Here is a 14,778-nt window from a genome sequence, read left to right on the forward strand (position 1 = left end):
GCTCATGAAACAACAGAAAGAACAGCTGGACTTTTATACTATGCAATAAAAATTAAGACCGTGCAGAAGAGGGGAAAAAGTAAAAAGGACTCCATTGCAGGTTGCAGGACTGCAATCCACAGATTCTCAAAATCATCATGCTACTCAAATGGAAAGTCACCCAGGAAAGATCCTTGTGAAAGAAATAGCAAAATGGCAATATAAAGATGAAAACTGAGGATTCAAAACTACCCATGTAACAATTATTCTTCAAATTCTACCCTGCTGTTCAAGCACCAGGCAGTTAGATTCATTGTAGGAAAGGATTTCCCAACAATCACCCACTGGAAATCAGTCCCAGGAGAAGCCGTGACTTGCCTCCAGAGAATTATTTTCTGGATGCTCACCTGGATTGTAGCTCCAGGGAGGAGTCCTCTGTTGGTGACTGGTTGGACCTCTGAAATCGGGTTTTCCTCCCACTTCAAGACTCCCTCTCTCCCCTGACCAGGACACTCTCCCTCTCCCTCTCCACGGCTCCCAAGGCCAGAGGCAATCGTGGGGGAGGGACAACTAGCCAGACGTTCTCTCCCTTTCTTGTTGCGGCCAAGAGAAGGTGCCCAGACACAAGTTGTGTGTGCACATGTGATGTCTGCATATGCCCACCTGGGCTTCTGAGCATGCTTCTCTTTGTGCACACTGGCCTCAGCCTGCCTTGTCTAGGTATCTGATATCGGTCTCTATGCATGTGTGCCTGCTGGCCTCACCAAAGCAAAGCACAGGTTTTTTTGCTAGACAAACATGCAACTACTTCAAAACCAAAAGATATTACTTACACATTATCTATGCTCGTGCCAAAAAAACAAAGCAATAGTAAGTTAGTCTGTTTATAAAACATGTTTGACAGTTCCTTAATGAGTTTTACTAACGCTTTAAAATGTGCAAAACTAGTACTACCCCAAGCACATTGTGCTTTAAACACTTGATGCTATTTTTCCATCTAGTTCAAACAAGAAAGGGACTGTGTTACACAGTACAGGGTGCTAGGGGGAAGGAGTGGGGAGGCAGGAAGGGAAGAGTTGCCATTCCTCTTATATTATCTGTTAATTATCTCTTCTAAAGACTACAGTTCAAAGGACTAGCAGTTCACTATTAAAGACCAGCTATTCTGCTGGGTCTGAAAGGTGAGGGAAGCAGGGCATGGGAAATTCACTTTCAAACACAGTTTGTTTCTACCACTTACTACACCAGGTTCTAAAGGTCAAAAGACCACAAGGCTCTGGTCCTGGGCAGCGCACACACCAAAGCATGAATCTTACAATGCCTTTTCTGGCACAGCAAGAAAACATAGCTTAAAGCCATTAGAATGCCAAAAGACTGTGATTTTTAATTAGTGTGGGTCTTTTTTTAAATGGAAAAGTTTGCTTAAAGAATACAATGTTGCTAAGTACCACAGCTCTTGATTGCTTTTTGATTTTCAACCAATATCATGAAATACTCAGGTTTTACATTTAAATTTCACCAAGTACTAAAAAGGACATTCTTACTTCACACTTGAGCCTCTCATGACAGCCTGATGCTTAATGAAAGTGCCAAAAATTTTCTACACATGTACAGTGTGAATAATCAATTAAGAATCCAAGAAATACTAAATTCAGCCAGAAAAAAAAAACTAGTTAAAATAAGCTATCTTTTGAGGATAAATGCTAAATTGAAATCTAAAATTTTAAGAAACGTGCACCAGGCTCAAATGAATATGTAAGCTCAACTACTTGATGGGAAAATGTGGTAGTTAAGACAAGGAATATTAATAGCATTTTGATTGAAGCTCAGGATTTAATCAATCAATGGTATTTATTGAAGGTTTACTGAGTGCAGAGAAATGTACTGAGCTCTTGGAAGAGTACAATACTCTCCGAATTGGTAGACACGTTCCCTGCCCACAGTGAGCCTGGAGTCTGGGGGAGACAGATATTAAAATAAATAAATTACAGATAAGTACCTAAGTGCTATGGGGCGAATACCAAGTGCCCAAAGGGTAGAAATCCAAGTCCATAGGATACAGGAAGGAGGAGCACCAGGGAAAGAGGGTTTAATCAGGGAAGGCTTCTTGGAGGAGATGTTACCTTAGTAAGGCTTTGAAGGTAGTGAGAGTGGTAGTCTGGCATATACGGAGGGGGAGGGAGTTGCAGGCCAGAGGGATTCTACCTAGAGTAAGGAACCTTATCAAGAGCCTAAACCAATGTATTTGATAACAATGCCTCCTTAGAAAGCTCATTTCCAGATTATGCCTCACTCTGAATGCATTTATTTATAATTCAATTAAAGGTATTTATTGGATCTTACTAGGTGCAGAGCACTACATAAGCCCTTGGGAGAGTACAATGCAACAGAATTAGCAGAGGCGTTCCCTGCCCATAATGAGTTTACAGTTTAGTGTAGGGGTCAACAAACCTAAACACCCAATCTGCACCCCAGATATGCACTTTTTTTTTTTTTGCTTTCCCTTTAAGGAGTCCCCCTCCTCTCTTTCTTAAAAATCCAAGTTGTTTATTTCCCTTTTTGCAAGTCCCTATACATACAGCTATGTGTTGAATAACAACTGCTTATACAGGAAGACTTGTACATACAGACATGCATGCTTACATACAACCCCACTACATGGGCATACTGCTCCAACCTACATGTCCCCCCAGGGGTGGGCACGTGTCAAAACACACATACACAGACACACACACACGCATGCACACCCACACCTTCCTGTTTGGAGAGTGGTTGAGTGAGGAATTCACACCAGATGCCTTTCTCTGTACTTGGTCGAGAGGCAGTCCCCGAGAGGCATGGAAGAGCAGAGAGCTTCTGGTTGGTCAAAAGCTGCCACTGCAAGAGAAGCAAGCAGTAAAGAGGGAAAGAAGCCACCCCCACCACTTCTACTGCTCCTCCAAAGTCACGTCAGTTGAGGTAGGAGCAATGGAGGGAGAGATGAGGAGATGGGAGTCTTCACCAGCCCTGGCCCTCTTAAGTAACATGGGTACAGGAGCAAATCCTGAGATGAAATAGGCAGCTCCACACTAATAATAATTTGGGAAGGAGAAACTCCTGTTCTGTTGTATTTGTTAAGTGCTTACTACATGTCAAGCACTGTTCCAAGAGCTGTTCCAAGTTTATCAGGTTGAACATAGTCCCCGTCCCACATTAGGCTCACGGTCTAAATTGGAGGAAGGGGAATTTAATCCCCATTTTACAGATGGAGTAACTGAGGCACAGAAAAGTTAAGTGACTCACCCAAGATCACACAGCAAAAAATTGGCAGAGCCCAGATTAGAACCCAGGTTCCCCAACTCCCAGACCCATGCTCTTTCCACTAAACTACTCTGCTTCACTATTTCTAACAGAATTCCCAAGATCCTAGGGCACAGCAGAATGCAGGAAAAGGTTTGGGTCGAAACCAGTTGGGTCCAGTCCTTCCCTGTGTTTTGAAGTCTTAGGGAATCAACTGGTCTGGGTCACCCCCTGGTCCAAAAGCGCTGGATGAGACTACATCAACTCCAGGCCTTCCAAGAGGGTTTCAGCTGTTGTTCTGTAGATTGAGCTGCTTGGAAAGTTCTGGATCAATCTGGATACCAGAGCCAAGAAATGGTGACCCAAATCGCCAGAGTGGGGAGGCCCAGAATCAACTAACTTATCCCCTGAGGTGCAATGAGGTCTACCAGCACTTTTCTGGACCCCTAGGGTTTCTACTCCTCACAGGAATCCTCCTTGGAGTTCCTAAATCCCAGAAGGGGAATGGGAGAAGAGGGCTTTTTGGCTCACTTTAGCCTGTGACATCTCTCTAGCTTTTGGAGGAGGAAGGGCAAATAGGGAAATGGTAGGGGAGGGGATCAATATTAATAATAATATTCAGATCATCTTGTAATTCAGTTAAATATGAAATAAATGGTAATGTTTCTAAAAAACAGTGTAGAGCCTTAGATGAAAGCCATTAAGCCAGGAATGAAAAATGTTGAGTCTTCATGGTTATCCAGACAACACAGCCATCAACACTATTATCCATGAGCACTTGACATGTTCCTCAAGAGACCGATGAAAATCTAAAATCTTTTCCAGAGTGTTTACTGAAATAAAGGCTTTTTTCATTGGATTAAGTGTTTTATACTAAGAAAAATGTCTAGCACACATATGCTACAACAAAGTTTTGTGGCATTTCAAAGTGCAAAGTTACTCGAATATAAATGTTTGGATATTGTCAAAAGAATCTGAATTTGTTCAACCACACTTCTGTCTAAAAACATTTAAAGTATCGGAGCAAGTACAGCCCTCCTATAAATGTTAAGTACTGTAATTTCTTTTTAATTATACACAGTGATTCAGCCAGTCCTTGGAGAATGCCACAGATAATAATTCCCATTTTCCTGGAAGCAAAGATGGAACCGCTCCATAATAATGTCTTGCTCTGACGCCTCGCTCTCTGGCAAACCCTTCAACACTCCCCTTTAAAAGATTTTTAAAAACATGAACTTTCTATTTCTCTCCACCTTTTTTTTTTTTAAAAAAAAAACTACTGTCAAGTAACTAGCCATAAAAATAGGCAGGTCACAGCTAAAGAGGGTGTCTCTTTTCAGGGCAGAGTTTCAACCTCTCAATTTTATGATTTCATGGAATGGCTCTTTATTTTTCCCTGAGACTATAAAGTAAAGGACAAGTTGGCTTGGTGTCCTGAAAATTTACTCTAGATTACACGGGAAAGAACATGAGATACTACAGACCTTAAAACTTGCTAATTTATGGCTTGGAGGTGGGAGTCTTTGAAAGAAATAAATTTTAAAAAACCTCCTCTCCAACTGACTGCCAACTAACTTTTACCTTGGCAAGCAAACCCTGGAACATTTTCTAAAGTTTACAAACGTTATCACTTTTTATTAATTTTGTGTCTGTTTTCCCATCTATGAAAATAAATCTCAGTTTCACTTATAGAATAACTAAAAGTTTCTCTAAAAGTACACTTCGAATGAGATGACTTCATTGGGTACTTTTTCCATGACATCTGTAAGAGTCAATAGTAGGAGTCAGTGGTACAAAGCCAGAAGTCCTTTGGGATTAAAATATTCATTATAGGGAAACACCATGGCCTATGGAAAGAGCTCAGGCCTGGGAGTGAGTTACATGACCTGGGTTCTAATTCTGGTTCTGCCACTTGTCTGCTGTGTGACTTTGGGCAAGTCACTTTACTTCTCTGTACCTCAATATAGCTCATCTGTAAAATGGGGATTATGACTTGAACCCCATATGAGACATGGGCTGTGTCCAACCTGATTTTCTTGTATCTACCCCAGTGCTTAATATAGTGCTTGACACAGAGTAAACACTTAAATACCATTAAAAAAAATCAATCAATGGTCTTGGAATGAGAGCTTACTGTGTGCAGAGCACTGCACCAAACACTAGGGAAAGTATGATACAATACATTTGGCAGACAAGATCCCAGCCTACAAAGGACCTTACTGTTCTGCTCCCTCGAGGGCAAATCAATACCCACTTCCCTCACTAACCCAGGGCATTTCATTAGAGGGAAGAGAGGAAGCAGGAGAAAATGAGTTTCATCAAGACTTCCCGCTTATTCTCTTCTCCAGGAATGACTGGGTGGGAACCAGCCGTCTTGAAAGAAGGATGGGAAAAGTTAAAATTGGATATCCATTTAAACTTTTTTTCAATGGCTCACTCACAGATATTCTCTTTTGCCCACAAAACATTGTGAGCCAAAGGAGCCTAAAACCTAAGGGCTGATTTTGTGTTTGGTGTGATCTAAATAGAATTTGGAGATGTTTTCCTGTGGGGGATTATTAAAGAACACTTATTTCATTATACATATTTCTCTTGGTGAAAATAATGGAATAATCTAATAACATAAGTATGAGCTGGGTTCATTTTTGTACTTATTCCAAGCCTGGTTTAAGCACCACCCACTTCTACAGTTCTTCCATGCCATTTACATGGAAACGAGTTTAGAGGTCCAAAAACTTGAGCAGAGGATAATTTAAATATCTGTGAATAAAACATAGACCTGCCAAGGACTGTTGCTCATTACCCCAGATCTGGCCTGACACCACCGAATAACAGTCTCAAAAGAGGATTCAGATTGGGCCTCGAGGTAGTGGCCTGGGTAGGCAGCACAAAACGCCTAAACTAGTCGGTATGACCACCAACCTAATTTAGTAAAAAGATTTAGACAATGTTGGGGTGGCTGAAAAAAGATGGACCCTATAAAAGTGTGGAGTCCAGGGCTCACAAAGTGACATCATATTAGAGTCAGGGCCATGGAACAGCAGGTTTCCATTTCTTTCCCTCAAAAGGGGAAGGGGAACACATACTGTGTGTAGAGTACTGTACTAAGCGCTGGGAAACATTGACTGATTTAACCATCCAGAGAGCACCCAGTCAACAGCCAGTAAAGCCAAGGCTGCAGCTTGACAAGCTGGATGCCCTTTCCCTGGAGCCCTCTGCATGAGCCTTCACCTGGGGAGTTCTAGATTGGCTCTCATGGGTGGTGCACGGTGTTGTTAATATAACATTTTCAGTAATAGTGGTAGGACATGATTCCCATGGGATACAACCCCAAACAAATATAAAAATTAAATAGTGGAGCTAAATTAAATTGTAAACTAATCAGAGAACCCCCATCTCCAAACTGATGTCAGCTCCTTGCAATTCTTTCTCGAGTCAGCCGACTTCCACGGGAACTTTAATACTAATAATACAATAATCACAGTATCAATGAAATACATATTGCATGTCAAGTGCTGGGGTTAACTTAAAATAATCAGATCACTGGAGCTTTTTCCCAAATAGGGCTCAGTTTGAAACAGGGTATTTTATCCCCATTATACAGATGAACGAAACTGAAGGACAGAGAGATTAAGTGAATTGCCCAAAGTTACACAGCAAGGCAAGAGGCACAGCTGGGACTAGAATGTGGGTCTCCGATCACCTAATCCCATGTTCTTTCCATCAAAACCCCTTGCCTTCTGGCCCCTGAAAGGATGATGCAAAATTCCTCTGGAAAAAGATCCCCTAGGAAAGTTCTGATTCTCAGCTGATTGCAAACTTTTGATTAACTGGCATTTCCCATTCCCCTAAAATATGGTTCACAAGCTCTTACTGTACATAGTCCACATTCATAACAGGAGACTATCCGTGAGGTTTAACTAATAGCCAGAGGGTCCTATTGAACAATGGGGTGGTAGTCCATGGGGAGGAAGAGGATGAGTGCTAGTTGTGGCTGGGGGCCTCCGTCAGCTTTACTGAGTCCTCATAACTCTCCTTCCCCAAATGGCTCCTCTCCACAGCCTGCCTGGGGCTGGATAGTGTTTGACCAGAAACTCTTGACGTGTGTGTGGGAGTCCCTGATAACCAACTAACATCCTTGCTGCATTAATATTCTTGATAATGTCAGTGAAACATCTAAAGTCATCCCTGGAAAGGCATTACACACACACAATATGGTTTTAATATAATTTTACAAGTGGAGACAAATGGGCTAAGTGATTTGCACAGTGCTTGTGAAGCTTGAGAGTTAAGAGAAGAACCTAGATCAAATAACTTACCCAAAAGGATTTTTCAAAGAATTGCCTAATAAATGGTTGTAAGATATTTTGGATGGGGAAATTTCCCATAAATGTTGAACATCAATGTTTCCAGAGGTCATATTGCTTAGATCAACTTTTTCCATTACATTGGTATGTAATACCATCTGCTTTTTTAATATGAATATTTTCCTGACAAGACACACCTAACAAATACAGCACCTCTACTCTAGTTCAGCCCATTACTCATGTAATACTACAGTAACATCTTGTAGCCTAACCTATTCTACCAACTCTGTTCTACTGTACTTTACCAAGTGTTCAGTACAGTGTTCTGCACATAGTAAGTGCTCAGTAGATACCTATGTTGATTAATCTACAATATTTGAGAAAAATGATCTTTTTTTTTTTAACTATGTCCTTTCCCAAATTTTCCCTTCCACCCCAATTAGCCATAGTTTATTTCCCCCATTCCCTATTTCCAGTAGCATGGGCCACCAGGTGAGAAATCCCACACACAGCTGAGTGCATTTATATAAGATGTCACATTACCCAAAGGACCTGGGATGCATATGCACGCGCGCACACACACACACACACACACACACATTTACTCACCTAAACTGCCTCCACTAAATAAGTGCCCCACCCCGATTTTTGAGAAGAAAATCAAAGATTATATTTTGTACCACACAATCATAGGAAGTGTTAGCTGCCGGCCAGGGTAGGGGGCAGAAGTGAGAGAACATGAACAAGACAGCAGAGGCTGGGAGATTAATTCAATAATGTCTAAAACTTGCGAGAGTGCAGTAGAAGTAAGGGTAGTATTCTCAAGGGCCTTCTTATCTTCCTCTTCCTTCTTTCCTCCTTTCTTTTCTTCTCCTTTTACTCTTATTGCTAAGATTAATTTACTCTGTAATAACCCCTCCCCTATTTTTGGATTGCAGTGTGGCCTAGTGGATAGAGCATGGGTCTGGGAGTCAGAATGACCTGGGTTCTAATCCTGGCTCTGCCACTTCTCTGCTGTGTGACCTTGGTCGTCACTTCACTTCACTTCACTGTGCCTGAGCTACTTCATCTATAAAATGGGGATTAAGACTTTGACCCCTTTGCGTGACATACACTATGTCCAACCAATTAACTTGTGTCTACCTCCGCACTTAGGAGAGTGCCGAGTACACACTAAGGGCTTAATAAATACCATTAAAAATCACACCAGTGGGGAAATTATTCAAGTAAGTATGGTAGTTATCATGAGAACAACAGACACAGAAAGCCCTGTCCTACTTTCTGAGATGCTGCTGCTGGTGACTAGATCCTAACCATGTGTGAATATGGCTCAAAAGACCAGTGCAGGACCAATGCACTCTGATCCACTGTTTTCACTTAAGGAGCGATTCTTGCTATTAGACAGCTACATGCAGAACAGGCAAGGACTAGAACACAGGTCCTTTTTTAAAAAATAAATAAATTGAATCTGTTAAGTGCTTACTATATGACAAGACACTGTACTAAGTGCTGGGGTAGATTCAAGCTAATCAGGTTGGACACAGTCCCAGTCCCTCTTAGGGACTCTTCAGCCCCATTTTACAGATGCGGTAGTTGAGGCATAGGTAAGTACAAGTGACTTGTCCAAGGTCACACCATAGGCATGAGGCAGAGCGAGGATTAGAAGCCAGGTTCTTCTGGTTCCAAGGTCCATGCTCCATCCACTATGCAATACTGCCTCTTATTCTTCTGATTCCCAGGGCAGTGCCCTTAAATAGAATTAGTCAAATGCAAGCTATCAGGAAATTCAGTCCACTCACCTGATATTGGATATATGCTGCTGCACTGGGTGATGCTGAAAATGGTCAGGCCACTGATGATGAAGGCAGAATGATGGGGAGGGTTGAAGACAGCAGGTAGTCTGGTACACGGCCGCATGATTTGGACAGATGGATGTGGAATACTCTGGGTGTGGCTGCATGCAACACGAAGTCAAAGATGATGGAGCCGTGCTGCCAGGCTGGGAATGACACTCTTGGTGGCTGCTGTGGCTACTGAAAGGGTGATGGAAAGGGCAAGGATGGCAGCATGGGGATAACATATGGGGAGTTCTTTGGTTGTCTACAGGCAGAAAGGATGGCTTTATTGTACCATTAACTTGGAGGCATCCATTTAGACTCACTTTCGTTCTTGGCGCTTCCTTGGCTGGCAGCTGTTGGATTGCAATGTCTCCATCACTGGCTGTAAGGTGACTAGAGCTGTTAGCACTGGGTGGGATGCTGCCATTGCTCAGAAGCACAAAGTCAGTGTTTCCATTGCTCATAGCCATGCTCCAAGCTTCTTGGATGTGTGACACTAAAAAAAGAAAATGGAACAATTACGGTAAGAGGGTATATCAGGATACAGAAATGTTATGAGCTCCAACAAAATCTTCTTCAAAGTAAAACAGGATTCTTAAAATGGAAATAAACCAAAGATAGGGGAGCAACTGCTGAGAAAATGGCTTTTGCTGCATATGAATACTACTCTCAGCTATGAAGCTACTCAGTCCTAAAATGTAGTCCCAAAAGCAATAAGTAGCAAGCTTCTAAACCATATAATGGGTCACCTGGAGTAAAATTCTTTTCCTTAGCAAAAACTTGAAAAGAGTGTTTTAAGAATAATATCTGCTACATTATGGTATTTTTTAATGAATACTTTAGATAGTGTAATTAATTGAAGGCAATACAATTAATTATTAATAAGAAAAGTACAAATAAATCTGGGACAAATCTCAAGACATCATCCTCCGTTTTGGGAGAGCACACTTGTACTGTCACAAGGAGCCTCTCCACTCATGCTCCTCACGCTCGGAGCAGCGTGGCTCAGTGGCAAGAGAACAGACTTGGGAGTCAGAGGAAGTGGGTTCTAATCCCGGTTCTGCCACTTGTCAGCTGTGTGACTTTGGGCAAGTCATTAAACTTCTCTGTGCCTCAGTTACCTCATCTGTAAAATGGGGATTAAAACTGTGAGCCCCACGTGGAACAACCTGATTACCTTGTATCTCCCCCAGCGCTTAGAACAGTGCTCGGCACATAGCGCTTAACAAATGCCATCATTATTATATACCATGGGTTCTACAGAATTCCCTTCACCGTAGAACTGCTCAAGTTGGGCCACTGATCACTGAATCATTAACTAACAGCAGGAATTACAGATAAGAAGAGAGATGTAAAATGTCAAAATTCAAAATCTAATCCTGAAGGCTGAAGAGATGAGAAATAAAATAGAACCAAACTATAGAAACAGCTTGTCAGTGATGTGAATTTCTCTAGTGCTTCCTTGAAGTCATTTTCTGCCTCAAACTCTACGATCCTCCCAAATTTTAAATTTATCACTGAGCTTCTTCTTGCCATCCTACTCCTACCATGGCATATCCTCGTGGAATGGCTGGAAAATCTTATTTCACTTTTCAATTCTGGGTATACAATATTCTAACTTCACTGAATTTGGATTTCAATGAAGAAATCTTGTGTGCAGATGTCACACATCACTGATGACATATAAATGACATTGCTCAGAAGACACTGAGCATGAGATGCATGGAAATTTTCTTACCTTTTCTTATACCCATCACCAGAAAGTGGCAGGTGCACTAGATGTATATTGTTGCCTAGCTCTCTGCTTAATTTTGAGAGTGCACTGTGTGTATGTGTGTGCGCGCGTGCATGCATGGACATGCATGCACAGCCATTATATCATTCTTGCCTTTTCACTTTTCTGGCTTGGCACACTGACCTGCTCCCTATCCCACTTTAATGTCCAGAGCAATGCATGAAGCTAAAACCAGGTAATCGACAGCAACAAGAATTTCAATGGAACAAGAGTATCTTCTTCAGGTGAATTTATTTTGATCGCAAGGCTTATACATATTTCAGAGATTTAACTATCTGGCAGATTGAGACCATGGTATATGCCTAGGTATTTTTTTTTGCACTCAAGGTAAAACCCAGTGTGCGTGCCCCCTCCCCAATCTAACTTTAGCACTATGCTGCACAGTTGGCCAGTCATTTACTCAGAGGAAAGGAAGAAGGGAACTAATAGAAGAGGACACACCCAAAACGAATGTTCTTTCTCTACACCGACAGAAAAAAAAGATACATTTTTGTGTTCCTTGAGGTTTTGCAGATCTTCCCAGTACAACCCCCTGAGGTTTTCTGAATCTTCAACAGACTGGGTAAACAAACTCAGGACTCTCATGGATAACGGTTAGGTAGTGATTCACACTTGTGAGCAACTAGAAACCAAGGTTTAAACTGAAAAGTGATTCAGCATCTATGAAGGCAAAGATCAAGCCTATGAATACTAGGGTGGTGACAAAGGGGCGTTCAGAGGGTTTTCAGAAGAATCAAGAAGGTTGTGAAGAGATTCATGGGCAGTCCATGCTCTCTTACTAGAGGGGAAATTTAAGGTCCTTCAGTAAGAGGCCTGGTTCTCACCCAACAGCCAGATTCCAAGGTTTCAGATTCCAAAGTGTGTTCAGAACAAAGCCTTCCTCCATCACTAAAGTGAAAATAAATTACATTTCTACTTTTTCAGGTAATCCTTGTGCCATCACCATCTCCAGCAAAAAAAGCCTGGGTCCCAATTCAAGACTTATGGCTCAAGCCACTGCCCAGAAACCTGGGCTATTGGTTGGTGTTGGGAGCCCTGACAAACCAACTCATTCACAAGAAAGAGATGAGGATGGTTTACTAGAATCCCTTGTGGAAACTGGGTCTAACATATGTTGTATCTACCCCAGTGGATAGTGCAATGCTCGGCACACAGTAGGTACATAAGCACCATTAAAAAAAAAAGTGCTAGGGACAGGAGGTAGCCCAGGGATTCTTTCAGAAAAATCTTCCCAAGAGGTCACCAACACTTCGTCAAAGCTTCCTGTCACCAGCAACAGCCAGGAATTTCTCCCAGTGGCTAATCATCGGAGTTTGTTGTAATCTTGAGGTTCCGGGCCGTCCACACTCTTCGGAAAGTGTTTCCCAGCCACGGACCCCTAGAATACGAAGGCACAGTGTGGGCTACTATAGTACAGTACCTTGTGGGCAGGCAACAGGTCTCCCAACTCCGTTATATTGTCCTCTCCCAGGGGCTTAGTATAGTGCTGTGTACACAGGAAGCACTCCATAAATACCCCTGATTGACTGACTACTATTATACTCCCACCTCCCTCACTAGGAAGGCACAGGAATCATAAGGGACTCCATTACCAGGCCCTGCTCTCTGCTGAGGCAGTAGGTGTGCTCAGAGGGGTTTTCTGAGTGAAATACTTTTTTTAGTAGTGCATGAATGAGTGTGCCCAGATACAGAGGCTTTCCTCCCTTATAAAGCTGATGATAGAGAATAAGGCTGTTCCAGGACAAGGTTGAAAGAGAGAAAAATCAATTCGTCACCAATAGCAAATCTCTGCTTGGTTTAGTACCAGTCCCTGAGCTAGAATTCAGGTCACCAAATCCTTCCAAGATATTTTATCTGTCTCCAGGCCTTTGCCCTCTCTATACGGCTGCTCTGGAATGGCAGTTCACCCACCTGGCACTCAGCCCTGGGCTAAAAAGAACTCACATAAACCCAGACTGCCACAAAACAAATTCCAGCAAGTGGTGGAAAAATAATCGAATCAAAATAGAAACAGTCTCAAAAGTCCAACTCAGAAAATATTTTCTCTAAATACAGTAAAACCCCACCTGACAGAATTAGAGTAAATTAATAATGTTCCTTGAATGAGTGAGAACTATAAAATTCAAGTTAATTACAATACCGCATGTTTGTACAATTCTTTGTACATATTTGGTAAATTTAGCCTAAGTTTCTTGGTGTTGATACTAAAATGTTTTTTCTCAGTTTCCTTCAGTGGGTCAGTGAAGGATGCGATCAGTGGCTTTCCCCAAAATGATTCTTCACTTCTTTGGCATATCCTGCTCCTGGGCTAAGAAACTAACAAGGCTTTGATATCCTCAGTTGAGATTATATTCCTTCCTTGGTTTATAACCTGCCCCGTTTTGGAGCAGTAGATTTAAAGCAAAGAGAGGAAATTGGGGGTATTAACAATGTATAAATTACCAGGAGTCAGAATTAAGGAGGTTTTCCTGTAACCTGAAAGAAATTCGGATCCTTACAAAAGTAGTCAGCAAATATAATACTTTAAGTGTTTGCATGGAGAAGCAATTTCTAGGAGAATTGAAAATGGATTTTGGAACAGATAAAATGAAAAGTTTTTTTTCAGGTCAGCTGTGTTTGAGTAATCTGTTTTTTCTGGAACGCCTAAGTGTATGGTCTGCCAAAGGACAGAACTTGTCTAGGCTCTGGCTTGAGGTGTTACAAGAACCCAAAGCCAGCTATTTTGGGATGATTTCTATCCTTCTATGGATATACTCTGCCAATATCAATATGCCAAAAGCCACTACTCTCATACTGCACCTTCCCATCTGGCAATATTTTGTCCTCGATACTCTGACCACCTTGGATCCCTAAACCACTGATCAAGGGCTGTCTTTAAATCTATATTTTGTAGTCTACCAATTAGCCTACAGTATTCAGTCTCTGACATTGGCAACAAATGGTGCTTAGTGGAAAAAAGAGGGGTGGCTGCCCTTCTTGACATTCAAAAACAAGGTTAGGAATATATTTTCTAACCCTCTAAACTTTTCCCTTTTGCATCTGTCATCAATCTATTCAAACCTTGCTTGAACCTACTGATGTTTTCGAGCTCCAATAACAAATTCCATATACTTAGCCCCTTGCTTTGAGGAAAACATTTACATGTATTTTGAATTTGCCACCATCAAGATTAAGAGGGTGAAATTCCTTAGGGCTGTGGGACTTGGTAAACATCAATTTCATTTTATCTTCATCTACACTCCTTGTGATTTCGTAAACTTCAGTCGAGAGTTCTAGTCTTCTCAGTCTATCCTTTTATGGAGGCCGTTTCAATTTTATGCTGGTATTTGTTAAGCCTGAGCCAAGCACTGTACTTCACGCTGGGGTAGATACAAGACAATCAGGTGGGATGCAATTCCGAACCCACACAGGGCTCACAATCTAAATGTAAGGGAGATCAGGTATTGCATCCTCATTTACATATGATGAAACAGACACAGGGAAGTGACTTGCCCAAGGATGTACAGCATGCAAGTGAAACTCAGCTTTCTGAAGCTTCAAATTCAAAAGGTACAGGGACAAGGATGGCTCTAATAATTTG

General features: G+C 41.8%; 1 protein-coding gene across 5 annotated transcripts in view; it reads right to left on the minus strand.

Moving 5' to 3' along the window:
* DISP1 (dispatched RND transporter family member 1) overlaps nucleotides 1-14,778 on the minus strand; it is a 118,362-nt gene that overhangs the window by 37,200 nt on the left and 66,384 nt on the right. For 2 of the 5 annotated variants that reach the window (XM_029046991.2, XM_039914800.1), the window contains 2 exons: nucleotides 9,727-9,899; nucleotides 9,365-9,598 (listed from right to left, as the gene is read on the minus strand). In XM_029046991.2, coding sequence (XP_028902824.1) covers nucleotides 9,365-9,598; nucleotides 9,727-9,830 — 338 coding nt within the window. In that variant the 5' untranslated portion in view covers nucleotides 9,831-9,899. Of the gene's footprint in view, nucleotides 1-9,364; nucleotides 9,900-14,778 lie in introns of all 5 variants that reach the window. The other 3 variants (XM_029046989.2, XM_029046988.2, XM_029046992.2) reach the window with 2 other exon arrangements.

This window comes from Ornithorhynchus anatinus, chromosome 19 (genome assembly GCF_004115215.2).
Source record: "Ornithorhynchus anatinus isolate Pmale09 chromosome 19, mOrnAna1.pri.v4, whole genome shotgun sequence".
Taxonomy (NCBI): Eukaryota; Metazoa; Chordata; class Mammalia; order Monotremata; family Ornithorhynchidae; genus Ornithorhynchus; species Ornithorhynchus anatinus.